Source organism: Marmota marmota, unplaced genomic scaffold (genome assembly GCF_001458135.2).
Source record: "Marmota marmota marmota unplaced genomic scaffold, marMar, whole genome shotgun sequence".
Taxonomy (NCBI): domain Eukaryota; kingdom Metazoa; phylum Chordata; class Mammalia; order Rodentia; family Sciuridae; genus Marmota; species Marmota marmota.
This window is the reverse complement of record NW_026000082.1, coordinates 4466960-4484095: the sequence shown is the minus strand read 5'-3', so window position 1 is coordinate 4484095 and position 17136 is coordinate 4466960. Positions and strand designations below refer to the sequence as shown.

The following is a 17136-nucleotide window of genomic DNA, read 5'->3' as shown; positions in this document are numbered from 1 at the left end:
TTTTTTTTTTTTTTTTTTTTTTTTTTTTTTTTTTTTTAGTGGTACCGGGGATTGAACACAGGGCTTTGTGCATGCGAAGCAAGCATTCTACTGACTGAGCTATATCCCCAGCCCTCAGTGGGCATTCTTTGCTACAGTGCTATTTTATTTTTGTTCCCAATCTTGATAAAGACATATTAAAATAACTAAAATGTAAAGGATTTTAGTCTCAAAAATGCAGTTTTTTGATTTGGTTTTGTTTTTGGTACTGGGGATTGAATCTAGGGGTGTTTTGCCACTGAGCCACATACCCCCCCCTTTTTTATTTGGAGACAGGGTCTTTTGCTTTTAAGTTGCTTAGGGCCTCTGTCCCAAGTAGCTGAGTTCACAGATATGCACCACCACACCCAGCAAACGTTCAGTATTTTAAAAATACCATCTAATTTCTTGGTGTACTTAGGAAAATAAAGATAATGAAAAATTATACATATCCTCCACAAAATACCTGAATATTATCAATTATTATTTAAAATGGAATTACATGAAACCTTATTTCTTTTTTTTTCCCCAAAGGTTTGATTGTTATGGTGGTGGACTTTCCAAGATCAACACTCCTTTATTGACACCTCTTAAATTGTCACTAGAAGAATGGAGTACAAAGCCAACTAATGACAGCTATGGATTATTTGCAGTTGTGATGCATAGTGGAATTACCATTAGTAGTGGGCATTACACAGCTTCTGTTAAAGTCACTGACCTTAATAGTTTAGAACTAGATAAGGGAAATTTTGTGGTTGACCGAACGTGTGAAATAGGGAAGCCAGAACCAATGAATGAGGAGGAAGCAAGGGATGCAGTTGAAAATTATGATGATGAAGAAGTGTCGATTAGAGTTGGTGGAAATACACAGCCAAGTAAAGTTTTGAACAAAAAAAATGTAGAAGCTATTGGACTTCTTGGAGGACAAAAGAGCAAAGCAGATTATGAGCTATACAACAAAACATCTAATCCTGATAAGGTTGCCAGTACAGCATTTGCTGAAAGTAGAAATTCTGAGACTAACAATACTAATGGGACCCATGAATCTGATAGAAACAAGGAATCCAGTGACCAAACAGGCATTAACATTAGTGGATTTGAGAACAAAATTTCATACGTAGTGCAAAGCTTAAAGGAATATGAAGGGAAGTGGTTGCTTTTTGATGATTCTGAAGTGAAAGTTACTGAAGAGAAGGACTTTTTGAATTCTCTTTCCCCTTCTACATCTCCTACATCTACTCCTTACTTGCTATTTTATAAGAAATTATAGAGTGAGTGTATTTTCCTTGTATATATATTAAACAGACCTGGACAAACATTGGTAAAGTCAATTACATCAGAGTCTAGCTTATCTTTTGAAGCTATTGGATATTATTGGTCTCTCTAGGTTTTTATATAAATAGTGAAATTTGAAATACTGAAAACCATGTTAATTTTTAGAATTTTCCTTAGAGACTAGTGATGCATTAGCTTCTGGGAACAAACTTGTATAGGTTCTTAATTGAATTATATGAAATGGGAAGCATTTAAACACTTGGATTTACACCAATCTTTTGTGTTTGCTTTTAAAAATAAAGTGCTTGTATTTGTATTCTCCATATTTTGGAGTAATTATCTACATGATGTTTATAGCTCTGTGTTTTTTCACTTAAACAGAATCTCATTCAGTACATTTAGTTTTATAACAGGAAGCCAAATCTTTGATGGGCTGTATCAAGAGGCACAAAGTCTAGAATGTGTATTTACAATGGTCTACATTTTGTGCCTTGAATCACTTCGAAAAGTGTCTCAGAAAACCTGGACAGTCCTCTGTATCTTCATAAGAATTTTATATGTATTTATGAAGATGATTCTGTATTCTAGTAAATCTTTTTGGGCATGGACTAATTTGTATCTCTTCATATTCATATTCTGCACGATCTGTATATAGTACATCAAACTTAGAGGTGTGACCTTAAATTTAACTTTTTTTTAAATACTGGGAGGTCAATAAAATTTAAACTGCTTAACAACTATGTATACAAATGCTCAAATTTTTTTACTTGAACAGAATAAATTGTGTGTGTGTGTGTCTGGAGAGAGAGAACAAACATGCATGTTACCTTTAATAATATTCAATATTTTCTGACAGTGGACATTAAGAATATCTGAGAAACTGCTTGGTCCAGCCTGGTTATCATACTTAAAAGAGGTTTACAAGAAAAATTTGTCACATCTTAATTGCCCTTTAAACTAGACATTTAATGGAATCCAAAATGAGAATTATATGTTTGGGCATACATAAAAACCTAGGTTAAACTACAATTTTAAATACTGTATACTAAATCAATAAATGGTTAATTATATGGTTTGTTAAAGGACATTTTTGGTAATAAGATTCTGGTTTTGAATATTTAAATGCTATTGGAATAACATCCTATTTCAACAAATAAGAATACCTGGTCAACAAAAAAAAGACAGTTATATTTCCCTACAAGATTCTGTGATGTGATAAAAATAAAGTTGTGCTTCTCCTGCTTTCTATATTCAGAATCACCGATGAAACTTTATAAACAGCTTTGTGCACTATCTGTAAGATTCTGGTGGAGTAGATCAGGATAGCAACTGGGCCTGGAATAACTCAAAAGATAGCCAATGTTGAGAACTAGTACAGATTCCTGATGTGAAAAAGTCTACATTTTAAGAAAACACGTAAGAAATTAAGTATTCTGTGTCATACCAAAGTTTGAGTAAAAGGAAGCTTCTGTATTGACTCAGAGTAGTTGGTATTGCAAGACAACAAAACCATAATTATAGAAATCTTGAAGTCTTCAATATAGTATTTCAGACTTGTGGGTAACAGTCCAAACATATGTAAGAGAATTGACCTAGGAGTTAATTAATATGAGAAATGGCTTAGGTGATACTTAATATCCTTATATCTACCCTCTTTCATCCCCAAAGAACAGGAAGACTGTCATTTTTGTGGGTGAGTTTCAATTCTTATTGCCTTTCCTTATTCATTTAGCTCCATTTTCCCCAAATAGATTTCTTTTATTTGCAGTGCTGGGGATTGAACCTAGGGCCTTGCCCATGCTAAGCAAGTGCTATACCACTCAGCCCCCAACCCCAAATAAATATTTGAAGTTATGCCTTTCAGACTCTTCAGATATACTATCTGAAAAAAATTTTTTGATTCAGTCTTTGAGTTGGTGCAGATAAGAATTAAGGATAATTGCCCACTAAATTAAGTTTGAGGGGGAAGATAAACCATCACCTACATATATCAACTAGAGAATGAAGTCATGGTATTAATTCTAATCAGCTCTTACGTGGTTCATGTAACTGATCAGTACATCAAAAGGATTATTTCAAGGGTCCATTCTATAATAATAATACACAAAACCCCCTCCAGAAATCATGACTATATACTGTTTTGAGAAAATGAAAGTAATTGAAATAATATTTTCTGTATTATTTTTTCATATGAAGTTATGATTTTAAGTGATTTAATTATGATTTTAAGTGATTTAATTTTGACTAAAGCAGCTAATTTTAACTTTTTAACATATGCTTTGTAAAATCTGCAAGTGTCAAAAAGTAAATGACTTCTCATTTAATTGGTAGATTAAAAGGAATAAACTCCAGCTCTGTGTTACCCTTCATGGTGACATAGCTTTAAAACAGATTCCTAATTTATTGGCTTATATCATTAAAAACTGATGACTGGCCTGTTTAATCTGAAACAAATCATATATTTTAATTGCAGAGAATCATGAAGTTATACTAATAAACAAAATTGTCATAAAGACCAAGCTGTTGTCACCAGTATTAGCTGTTTCAGTATTTAATCCTTTATAGACAAGAATTTTATCAGATGAACTCATTTTTGAATTCTAAATTTCTTTTTTTGGGTGTCTAAAGTGGATACCCTAAATTGGAAGCCAGTTTAAAAACTTCATATAAAGCAGTTACCAGTAACTACTACCTTCACCCATTAACTCATTTAATTAATGGCTCTTTGGGCCTATAAAGTGACTGCCAATTTTGATTTTGCTAGTTTTGGAGCCAGTTAACTCAAATTTTCTCTGCCTCTTTCAATAAAGAAAAATTTTCAAAGTCCCACTCATTAAAAATTAGTGTAAACATTCACATATTTAATAGTACCTTTAAAATAAGCATTACTACATTTAAAATGGTTCCAAAATGAATCTATAAATGGTAATATAAATTAAAAAATACGAACTTAAAGTAAATAAATTTAACATTAGCTATGGTATAAATAATGGTAAATCTATAGTGTACCTTTTCGAGTCATTAAAATAGCTTTAAAAAAAGATAACAGTATGTTACCAGAATGTCAGAAACCATAGCCACGATTCTCAAACTTTACAATCTACACTTGGTACCATTTTGGCATTCTTCAATGAGTAAATTAATAATTTCCAGAATTACATCCCAAGTCCTAGTTTTCAACAGATCTTAACTTCTTTTCATAATGTTGAATACATGGCTCTTTTCAAATGAATAAAACAAGTGCGTTTATTTTAGAGATCCATTTTGCGAAGGCTCATTCGACTGAAGGAATCTCTGGGAAAAAATAAGAAGACAGTTATTAAAGAACAAAATAAATGTGCCATACTCAAAAAAACAAATTTTTTTTTGTGTGTATATCTTTTAAGATGTTTTACATACTCCTCCCCACCACCACCAGAGTAATCTCAAAATTTTTGTCACCAGTTATACTAACTTTTGTTAGATGCTTGTACACATACTCTGCCTTATATGTTCTAGGTAACAAATTTCTCCAGAAGTGAATTATAGTAACCAGTTTGCCAGGTCTATTGATCGTTTATTTATTTGTTTGTCTAGTAGGTGCTGCAGATATTGTGATAAAACAAGGACAATTAGGGACAATGGGAGATTTCAGGAAAAGACCTGGGATTAGAAAATGGCAAAAAAGCAGGTGTTTCTTGAAAATATTAAAAATTTTAAGAATTTTGTCTTAATTTTATATTCTTAGATTATTGAAGACCCCACAGGAATCTTTATGTGACTTATATATTGATGTTTTACCATATAAGACAATGGAAAAATTTATTATTTTATAAAACAACCAATTACATGTTACTATAAATATAGCACTGTTTATTAAATAACTTGCAAGAGATTGTAGAAGAATAGCACTCTTAAATATTTCATGTGTGGCTTAATAGAAGGTCTAGATTTTCATATCTGCTTCTGTATTCAGTCTTAAAATATCACATCTCATGTTATATCTGAAAACTCTACCGTGCCCTTGTGATAATGAGAGTGAAAAGGCAAACAATATTTGGTATTAAGATGAAACAAGTTTTTGATTTCAGGAACCTCTTGAAAAGGGCCTTAGGGACTCCCCATGGGTCCTAGATCACCTCTTAAGCCCCATAGGCCTTACTGCAAAATAACATTCCGTATTTTATAAATCAACAAAAATTAAAATTCTGACTTTTTCCCAAAAAATTCTGAAGTTGAGATAGAAAGGAATGATATTCTTGAAATAACCTCTTGGTGTATTTTTCTTTACCCTTAAGTTGGTTTCTTTTGCTATTAAGGTTAAGCAGGAGGAACCTTATATCCCTAAGAAAGGAGAGGGCAGGTATAAAGAGATCACATTCAGCTCTGAATCTCAAAGCTTGTTTTTTTTTCAGTTCTAGAGAAAACATTGAAACCTGGATACTGTTCATCAAGAAAAGGTTTTTTCTAAATGCCAAAAAGTTGCCTGTAAATATTAACAACTAAAGCTTAGAAGATGGCATAAAGTAGATCACAGAGAAGGGCAAACTCAGGATATGGTATAATGGAAAGTTTCCTTCAGATAAGAAGAACACAGCCTTTCCAAGGAAAGGAGCTGGAGACAGCGGAAGGAACTGACACTAGGATTAGGCAATTGCTTGACTATCTTGGGGACACAGCACTCTCACCCTCTGGGACCTTTGACTTGGTGGGTAGGACTGATGTAGGGAAGTGGAGGCAGCAAGAAGGAAGAAGTTCCAAACTAAAGGTAAAACCATCGGGAATTTTGAAAGGAAACTACTTCCTAGAATGTCTCACATCAGAATAGATAATGGAAGCAAGACTTTTTTGTCTACGTGGTAGGGGTACCAGGGATTGAATGCAAGGGCATTCAACCACTGAGTCACATGCCCAAGCCCTATTTTGTATTTTATTTAGAGACAGTCTGAGTTGCTTAGGGACTCGCTTTTGCTGAGGCTGGCTTTGAACTCATGATCCTCCTGCCTTAGCCTCCAGAGCTGCTGGGATTATAGGCATGTGCCAACGTGCCTGGTGCAAAACATGTTTTGTCAGAGGATCTAAAATGGGCCCTCTGGGCTCTGCTCCTGTAGCTTGTAGAAGAGACTTGAGATGATGTACTTGCTCCCTTGGGGGACATAATATACAGCAGGCACTTGGTAGACTTTTGAATTAATGTGAGGGTAGTTTGTTTTTTTTTTCCCACTGCTCTTTAAGTATAAAAGTAGACCACTAAAAAACAGCTAATTTAACGAACCTTTTTTTGGGTACACAGGAGCACTTTACCATTGAGCTATATCCCCAGCCTTTTTGGGGGGAGTGTGTGGGAAGGGTGGGTACTGGGGATTAAAGCCAGGGCTCTCAAACACCAATCCACATCCCCAGCCAACCTTGTTTGTTTTATTTAGAGACAGGGTCTTATTGAGTGCTTAGGGCCTCACTAAATTGGTGAGGCTGGCTTTGAAATTATGATCCTCCTGCCTCAGTCTCTAGAGCCACTGGGATTACAGGTGTGTGCCACTGCACCTGGCTCCTTTTTTTTTTTTTTTGTTGTTGTTGTTTTTTTAATTTTCCCAATATGTGTTGCAAAGAATCAAACCCAGTTCCTCACACATGCTAGGCAAGCTCTCTACCACTGAGCCACAATCCCAGCCCCTTGGGTGTATGTGTGTGTGTGTGTGTGTGTGTGTGTGTGTGTGTGTGTGTGTGCACGCGCGCCCTGAGGCTATCCTCAAAGTTGAGATCACCGAGATTATAGGCATGTGCTAGCCAGTTTAACTTTTTTATTGCAGTTTAGTATACTCTGCATCTAAATTGCTTTCATACAAGTAGCTTTGAACAATCTTCTAAATGTTAATTTACTGGACAACAACAATGTAATACTCTTTTACTCAAAGAAAAGGGTGGTAAAATATCAGTGCCACAATAATTCAACAATTGCATGTAAATTTGAGTTCAAATTGTAAAAATTGCAGTTTGTTTTTCTCAGTTTTTGTGCCCTTTTCAGAATTCAGGGGCTAAAAGCAAAATGCCACGCACTGTCCCAGGAACTTTGTAATGCCATTTAATCTCCACCACAACCTTTTCAAAGTAAATACTATCTTATCACATAAGAAGAGAAATCTAAAAATCAGACTAAATTACCTGTTCAAGTAGAATTAGGATTCAATTGTAGAAAGTTCTAAGTTATTTCCATTTCTAATTTGGAGAAAAATACTGAAGTCTTTTTGATACTCACTGGGGTTATTTGTTTTAATACATTTCTAGAAGATTATGTACTATTTACTGTCACAGGTGAAGGAAAATGAATGCCTTTCTCACAAAAGTACCAGAAAGTGTGACCCTACATTTAAGGAACAGTTTTAGGAGGCTAGATGAATGAATGCTGTCCTAGTTAGTATGAATGCGCGAATTACAGGAAGGAAAGTGACTTTATCTTACAGACTTACTAAGGTATAGGTGATAAAAGGTTTATATTATTTGAACGAGTTAGGTTTCAGGGGGCATAATATCTGAAACCATGTAAGTAAAATTAACAATAATTCATTATTAAAACAATTCAGAAAATAAGCATACCTGTGGCAAGTGACAGGCAATACTGCCTTGTACAACTGAGGAATCTTTCTGTTTATCAGTGGCTGTAGAGCCTCTTTAAGGCGATGATAGTTTCTCTCCAGTTCCCTTTGATACTCTTTTTGATCTGGTCCAATTAGGCTCTTATTTTTTCTTAAGGCATCCTCACACCTAAGAGAAAAGGCATGTTATCAAAAGATTTCTTCTGGCATAGTTTGTAGACTTGGTGACACACATATATCTATATCTATATCTATCCATCTATCTAAAACTATATTAACTATGATAAGGATATTCAGCTTTTCAGCTGAATGTTAATAATCTTTTTATGCTTTAGGTTTAAACAGATAATCAACTGAATTCCATTAAATCTAACAAACACTTCCAATTTTCATTAAATTGAAATTTATATATTTTTAATGTTAAATATGAAGGCATCCTTTTCATATCACTAATAGACTAGAAACTGTTTAAGGAATGTAGTCAAATTATGTGGCACCAATGGCATCTGACACAGTACTTGTCAACTGTGTTCAAATAAATGTTTTCTAAAATGAACAGATCTGGATGACAATCCTTTATCTAACTTACTCATATACCTAAGAAAAACCTCTGGATCCTGATAAAGGAATAAATTACGATTGAAAAACAATATATACATATCCATACTTGTAGGATGCAGCTAAAGCAATGCTTAGAGGAAAATGTATAGCCTTAAATGTGTATATTAGAAAATAATTTTATTTTCTAAATAATAAAATAATAAAATTGAAAAGTCAGAACTTACAAAGAACAGACTAAATATAAGGGAGGAAATAATAAAATTTGAAAGCATGACAGAGTATCAAAAATAGGAGAAGTTAGAAGCCAAGTGCATTATAGTAGTCCCAGTTACTTGGGAGGCTGGGCAGGATTAATTGAGCCCAAGGATTTAGAGCCAGCCAGGAACCTCATTTCAAAAACAACAACAACAACAACAACAACAAAAAAAAACCCCAGCAATAAAAAAGGGAAAAATTAGTTATTTGGAAAAACCCAAACAACAGACTAAACTTTATCAAGATTAAATGAGGGAAGATCAAATATTCCCTACTAGAAATTTAAAATGGAATATAAAAAAATCAAATATAGCAAATATCTAAACAGTCTTGAAGGATACAATGTACAATTTAATGCAAAAGATTTTTCTAGATAAATATAACAATTATTTTTTAAAAATGTGAATAACCCTAAATCCATCAAACTAAATCAGTTACGTCACAAATCTATACACAAAAACACTAAAATGAAAATTTTACTAAGCACTCTAGAGACAAGTAATGTAATTATTCCAGAGTAAAATAAACTTTCAAAGGGGAAAAAAGAACTATTCCTGAGAGGGTTCTCAACTAATTTTTTCAAAGCTAGGATACCAAAACCTAATGAAGACTAAGGAAAAAAATTCTTATTCAATATTACCCATAAGTATGATTATAAAACCTGCAAAGATAGTAACAGGAAACTGTTCTACCTATGTATTAAAAACACACATACACATATACCATGACCAAGTTGTTTATCTGTAATAAATGGAAGATTAACAATAAGAAATCAATATATGTAACTCACACCACTAAAAGATCAAAGGAGATGTAGAAAAAGTATTTGAAAAAAAAAATTTAAAACTTGTCATACTAAACTTAATTAAAACCTTTACCCAGGTGCTGGCATTGTAGCTCAGTGGTAGAGTGCTTGCCTAGCACGTGTGAGGCACTGGGTGTGATTCTCATCACCACAGCTAAACAAATAAAGGTCCATTGACAACTTTATATATATATATATATATATATATATATATATAAATGTCCTTCACCTAATTAAAATATCTAAAAAAAAAAAAAAAAACCCTGCAGGAAACACTATATTCAATGGTGAAAACATTTCTTTTTAGATCAGGTGTAAGGAAATGATGTCTTCTATTCCTATACAGTATAGCACTGGAGGCTCTAATTATTACTATAAGAAAAAGATTCTATAGATAAATTATTAAAATTAACAAGTGAGTTTTATAAGGTTCTCAAGTAAAATATATATGAATCAACTGTATTTCTGTATATCAGCAAATGAAATTATTTTAAGTTATTAACAAAAGCATAGAAGTATTAAATACTAAAGGATAAATCAAAAGATGTACAACACCTCTAAACAGAAATTTTAAATAATATTAAGAAAACATTCAAATTATTCAAAATAAAGAAAATGGAGAAATACATGATATTCATGGATTCACGTCAATAAAGATGTTAATTCTCTTCCAATTGATGTATACATTCAGGCTATTTTGTTTTTTGGAAGCGGGGGGAACAAACTGATTCTAAAATTTAAAATTTATATTAAAAAACCCCCAGGACTGGAGTTGTGGCTCAGTGGTAGAGCATTTACCTGGCATGAGTGAAGCCCTGGGTTCAATCCTCAGCATTGCATATAAATAAATAAAATAAAAGATCCATTTACAACTAAAAACATTTTTAAAAAAGCCCTCAAATAGTCCTTGAACAAAACAAGGTGAGAGGAACTGTTGTACCAGATACCAAAACTTACTATAGAGCTGATATCATTAGCATAGCATTGGTTAAGAAATATAAGAGAATAAAGATCCAAGAAACTGATGCATACAAACGGGCAGTTAATTTTTAATTGAGATGATACTGAGAGCAATGGAGAAAAGGCAATCTTTCAAATAGTAATGTTGGGCAACTGAAATTCACTAAGGAAAAGAAACCTGACAGCATATTAAAGAAACAGTACTGAGATCACTAACTGTTAACAGTATGGAGAAAAATCAAACTGATCCCTACCTTGTACCATACCAAAAAAAAAAAAAAAAAAAAAAAAAAAAAAAAAAAACAATCAGAAATGGATTCTTTAGAAAACTAATTTTAAAACTTTTTTTCCCTAATTAGTTCATCTTATCTTATTTTTATGTTCTCAAAGGGTTGTCACAATATATTGTAGATATTGAAACTTTCTTTTAATGCTTTGTCTTTAGGATGATCCTAAAAATTTTGATACTTGTGCAATGCACCACTCAGCTAGTATCAAAAAATTAAAAGGTTATTTTTTGCCCACCCTTTGTTTAACCTATATTTTAATTTTAGAAATACCACCATGCTTTTATTAATTTTTAAATTTTAGTAGAAAAAATATTTATTTTAAAATTATGTGTACATAGGTTTTAGAAAAAAAGAATTCAAGAAGGGCATATTTCAGGCAATATGACAAAAATCCAACAAAGTAAAACTAATTTAAAACTTTATTTCCTAATTAGTTCCTCTTATTTTTATGTTCTTAAAGGGTTGTCACAATATATTATAAATATCTCTGAAACTTTCTTTTAATGCTTCATCATTTAGGATGATCCTAAAAACTTTGATACTTGTGCAATGCAGCACATGGCTAGTACTTTTTTTTAGTTGTTGATGGACTTTATTGTATTCATTTATTAATATGTGGTGCTGAGAATCGAACTCAGTGCCTCATACATGTGAAGTAAGCACTCTACCACTGAGCCACAAACCCAGCCCAGTAGTATCTTTTCTTGAAGCATATTAAAATATTTTTGCCAACAGACAGCCTACAGAAAGGGAGACAATCATTACCACCAGCATCTCAGAGCATTAAACTCTAGGATACATAAATAACTCAAAAAAGTTAACACCAGCACAAACAAACAAACAAAAAAACCCCAAATAACTCAATCAATAAATGAGATAAGGAACTGAAAGGCACTTCACAGAAGAAGAAATGCAAATGGTCAACAAATATATGAAAAAATGTTCAATATCTCTAATAATTAAGAGAAATGCATATTAAAACTACACTGAGATTCCATCTCCAGTCAGAATGGCAATTTTCAAGAATACAAGTAATGATAAATGCTGGGGAGAATATGGGAAAAGAGGTTCACTTTGCTGGTGGGACTGCAAACTGGTACAACCATTATAGAAAGGAGCAAGGAGAGTTCTCAGAAAACTTGGAATGGAACCACCATTTGAACCAGTTATCCCACTCCTTGGTTTATACCCAAAGGATTTAAAATCAGCATATTAGAGTGATGCAATCATTTCAATGTTTATAGCAGCTCAATTTACAAAAGCCAAACTAAGGAACCAACCTAGGTGCCCTTCAGCATATGAATGGATAAAGAAACTAGTATATATACACAATGGAATATTATGGCATTTGCTGGAAAATGAATGGAACTGGAGAATATCATGCTAAATGATATAAGTGAGTCCCCAAAATCCAAAGGCAGAATATTCTCTCTGATTTGCAATGAGGGGAAAGCTAGTTCATTGGAGACAAAGGAGAATGAAGGGAAGGGAGGGGGGACTGGAATAGAAAAAAGACAGTAGAATGAATCAGATATATCTTTTCTATCTTTACATATAAATATACAACTAATGTAACTCCATCTCATATACAACCACAATAATGGAATCCTAATTGGAACAAGTTATACTTATTCTATGTACGTACAATATGTCAAAATATACCCTCCTATTATTTATCCAGAAAGAATAAAAAATATTTTGGCCAAAAATAATAAAATATCAATGCCACTGTGTTAAAACTTCATGCTTTACTTAGCCTCTTTATTTTACCCCTTTTGATCTATCTGAATTTTATCCAAGAATATAATTCCCCAGGAGATCCAAGTTCCTCTAGTTGTTTTCTTAGTGTTTCTAGTTCTTCTAGTAGAGACAGTTCCCTTTAATGCTGTTCCTCCTTGTGAGGAAGAAAGAACAGTGCCATGCCTGGAACCATGGCTGATGACTAAACACTAACAGGATTGACAGATTCTGTAGGAGGCATGTTAGGAACCCAGAACAGATTGCAAAATTCATTGTCTTTTCTGTATGTCCATTAGTCTGTTGGAGCCTTGTATATTCTTCAAGTGAAACATCTTGTCTACTTAACATCTGATTTTCTTATTCTAATTCTTCTTTCTTTGCCTTCCAGACTTCCACTTTCTCCTGTAGTCTCTTTAATTTTTTCAAAAAAGATTTACTTTTTAGTTATAGATGGGCACAATATTTTAATTTTATATTTATGTGGTGCTGAGGATCGAACCCAGTGCCTCATGAATGCTAGGCAAGCACTCTTCCACTGAGCCATACCCCAGCCCCTTCAATTTGTTTTGATAAAGAGATTTTCTTTTTCTGAGCAACTGCAGCTCACTGTAGTTTCACTTTAGCTTGATTATACTTTTCTTCTCTCATGAAGCTCACACTTTTCTTCTTAACATATAAATACACAACTAATTAACTCACCTCATATACAACCACAATAATGGAATTCTAATTGGAACAAGTTATACTTATTCTATGTACGTACAATATGTCATTTGTTCTTCTTCCAATGTCTTTTCAACATCTAGTTGTACTTTTTCAATTTGGTTTCTTAAATTTTGGCATTTGTGTTTTAATCTCCCCATCATTTTCTTCAGCATTTGGTTTAAATTCAGCAAGTCATTCTGACTGTGCCAGTGAGTCACCTGGATGTGCAAACTACTGATTTGCTATTTCTGAGAATTTTCATCTTTTTTCTTCCTCTGCATTTCCAATATTCTTCCTTGGCAGCTAGTACTTTACATATTAATTCATGATCCTTCTTTACCAAAGCACTTCCTGGTGTTCAAAGGCTGATTTGAGAATTTCACTGTAATGCATCCAGTGCACTTTGATCTTATCCCTTTCTCTTTCTAGCTCACTCTTAACTCTTCTAACTCCAGTTTGATTCTGTTAATTCTAGTTTGTTTGAATGTTTAAGCTGCTTTACCTTACTAGTCAATGTATGTATTTCTCTGTCAACTTTAGGCAATTTACTGATTTAAAAAAGTATTTTGTTCATTGCTGGATTATAGCTCTTTTTCCCAATGTTCAGCTTATAGCTTAACTGTTTTTCAGCTTCCAGGGGTCCTACTATAGTGTGCAGCTCCTCCAACTGTTGCACTTGTATTCACATGAGCACCAGAATTCTCTTTTGCAGAAAAGTCCTTAATTCTAATATTTCAGCCTCTGAAACTTAATTTCTGAGTCAAATGGACTTTTTCTAGTTCAAGTTGCTCCATTCATTTGCTTTCGCTTGTGAGATCAATACTAAACAGCTGGTTAGACTGTTCTTTATCTTTCCCTAGTCTTGCAATCTCTGATTAATATTTTTTCTTCTTCTGAAATATGGGCAAATTCTTCCTTCTTGTGTTCAAATTCTGACTTGAAAACGTGTGTTCACAGCAAAGCTTCTTACATTCAGCTCTACACTCTTCCACTCCTTCATCCAGATTCCCCGAATATTCTCAATATTGGAGTTTTTAGTTCTTGTTGTCTTTGGGCTCTTAACAATAACAATTTTGGGGGAGTTAATGCGGGTGTGTTCAACTCTCAGAGTCTGATAAGTAATTTTATGATGTTTACATTGTAACCTTTCATCGATTAACATTTTTTGAAACTCAGATACAGAACTCCACCAGGTGGAAAAAGTGTTGGAAATAGTGTCTACCTTGGTAAGTAAGCTTACAATCATGTAAAAATAAGTTGTGTCTTCTTATTGTTTTATGTTGTTGTTTTTTTTTCCCCCAGGAGTATTTCCCATTTATTTCTTGCTAAGGCAGAATGGCAGAATCTCAGGAGGCCAAATTATACCAGACTCACATAAGGGCCATTCTACATGTGCACATGAAAATTAACGATGATGGTTAATTTTTCCAGGGCTGGCGGAAGCTTTGGGGCTGATCCAACCCTCCAACTCAGGACAGGTCCCCATGCCCTTGTGTGGACTGCAGAACTGGAGGACAGTTGAGCCAGACCCTTACACTCCTAACTCAGGGAAATCTGAGTCTCCCAGGAGATCCCTGAGGGTGCAAATGGTGCCCCCCCCAAAGCCCTGTTCTTTCTTGGTAGACCTGCCTCCTCAGGGGTGCAGGGTGGCCCAGATGCCACCTCAGCCCACTATCCCCCCTCTAACTTTTAGAAGTCAAAAGCACAGTTATTACTACAAAGAAAATAATTTCTTCAACATGACACACAATTATAAAGGAAAAGACTAAATCACCTAAACACATAAAATTTAAGAACAAACTAAAAAGCAACAAGCCCCAAGTTCAGAGTAGATACTTGTGATACTTAAAAATGATAAAGCATTACATACCCAGAATACTCTGAGAAGTTAATAAGGAAAAGATTCTGAGAATAAAGTGGCAAGACTTGGGCATATAACTTTACAGAAGATGAAAAGTGAAATTGCTGAGCAGTCAACCAGAAATTCAACCTCTCAGGTTATCAAGAAGTGCGTATTTAATCCACAATCACATCTCATTTCACATCCACCAGATTTGGAGAAATTAAAATGATGGACAATACCAAGTAATGGTGAGGATGTACAACAATACAAACTTTCATACTACTGGTAATCGTGTATTATATACTTTGGGGAAAATGTGGCATCAACTGGTTGAAGACGGACCTATGAATCAGCAATACTACTCTTAGGTATAAATCCTAGAAAATCTCTTATACAAGTATGTCTAGAAATAGCTATGGGAATATTTGAGTAATATTCTTTTAAACTAGAAACAAAAACAAACCAACCAGGGCTCAGTGGTAGAGCACTTGCCTAGCATGTGTGAGGCACTGGTTTTGACCCTCAGCACCACATTAAATAAATAAAATGAAGGTATTGTGTCCATCTACAACTAAAAATAAAATTAAAAACAACAACAACAAAACAAACAAGTCTGAGGGTCTGGCTCAATGACCAAAATATTCATTAAAAGAATAAATTGTGGGGCTGGGACTGGGGCTCAGTGGCAGAGCACTTGCCCACATGTGTGAGGCACTGGGTTCAATCCTCAGCACCACAAAAAAATAAACAAAAATAAAGGTATTGTACTCACTTAAAAAAAAAAAGAATAAATTGTGGTATATTCATACAATGAAGTATATAAAAATTAAAGTAACACTTATAAATAGCTCACAAAAACTAAAAACAGCAAGTTATTAAGACTATACATATTGAACATTTATATAAAGTTAAAAGGATGCTAAAAAATGAAAAAATAGTTAAAAAGATGTAAAACAAAATAATATATTACTTAGGGATATATTCATTTCTGATAAAACTACAGAGACAAGAAAACAAATGATAAATGAGAAAATTCAGGATACTGGTCATCTTCAAAGGCAGAGAGGGAGATAAGTCAGAGAAGGCTACATGAGGAAGGGATCTCAAAGTAATAATAATACTCAATATCTTAAGTCTGTACATGACTTTTTTCTTAAATTTTTTTTTTTTTTGGTATGTGTGATACTGGGAATTGAACCCAGGGGTGCTTAACCACTGAACCACAGGATTCTCATTATTCCCAGACCCTTATTTGTGTTTTATTTTGAGACAGGGTCTCAATGAGTTGCTTAGGGCCTTGCTAAGTTGCTGAGGCTGGCTTTGAACTCCAGATTTTTCTGCCTCAGCCTACGGGGCCACTGGGATTACTATTCTTTAACAGCAAATTGTTACAAATATTATTTTCAATCTATTCAAGATTTAATGAAAAAAAGTTTTAAAAGACAAAACCCCAAAACATAAAAAGTTAAACACATGGAAAAATGTTTATTGTTTTTAGTAATAAAGCAAACTAAAGTACCACTTAAAACTGATTAACAAAAGACAATGTATTTATGTAGCATGACTTAAAAGCAAGCTATGCATACAGCTGCTTTCTTGGCACTGTTAATATTGAGAAACTTTTTGAAATATACTATATATTAAGTGCCAATAAAAATGTTCATGTACTTTGACTTAGTAATTTCACAACAGAAAATTTTTAAAGCGTTTTATTTTTACTCGTACACTTTAATTCTCTTAACTCTCTGAGGTAGGTTCTTTTCTCCCATTTTACAAAAAAGGAAATTAAGACAAAGGGATTAACTAACTTGTCTGAGCGTACATGGGAGGAAGGTGGAAAAACTGAAAAACCATGATAGAAATTTTAATTCAGTTCGGTGCGGTGGTGCATGTCTGTAATCCCAGTGTCTCAGAAAACTGAGGCAGAAGGATCCCAAGGTCAAAGCCAGCCTTAGCAACTTAGTGACCCTAAGCAACTTAGTGAGAACCTGTCTCAAAATGAAAAATAAGTGGCTGGGAAAATAGCTCAGCTGGTAGAGTGCTTGCCTCACATCACAAGGTCATGGGTTCAATCCCCAGCCCCATTAAAAAAAAAAAAAAAAAAAAGGCAAA

General features: G+C 33.7%; 2 protein-coding genes and 1 pseudogene across 2 annotated transcripts in view; 1 reads left to right on the top strand and 2 right to left on the bottom strand.

The window, feature by feature from the left end:
- Positions 1 to 2033, top strand: part of Usp1 (ubiquitin specific peptidase 1) — a 12126-nt gene extending 10093 nt beyond the window's left edge. The window contains exon 9 of the mRNA XM_015484921.2: positions 553 to 2033. Coding sequence (XP_015340407.1) covers positions 553 to 1288 — 736 coding nt within the window. The 3' untranslated portion in view covers positions 1289 to 2033. The remainder of the gene's footprint in view (positions 1 to 552) is intronic.
- Positions 2034 to 4133: 2100 nt separating this feature from the next.
- Dock7 (dedicator of cytokinesis 7) overlaps positions 4134 to 17136 on the bottom strand; it is a 181412-nt gene continuing 168409 nt past the window's right edge. Inside the window, exons 46-47 of the mRNA XM_048816301.1 lie at positions 7867 to 8034; positions 4134 to 4587 (exon numbers count right to left, since the gene is read on the bottom strand). Coding sequence (XP_048672258.1) covers positions 4545 to 4587; positions 7867 to 8034 — 211 coding nt within the window. The 3' untranslated portion in view covers positions 4134 to 4544. The remainder of the gene's footprint in view (positions 4588 to 7866; positions 8035 to 17136) is intronic.
- Positions 12962 to 15781, bottom strand: LOC125620361 (annotated as a pseudogene).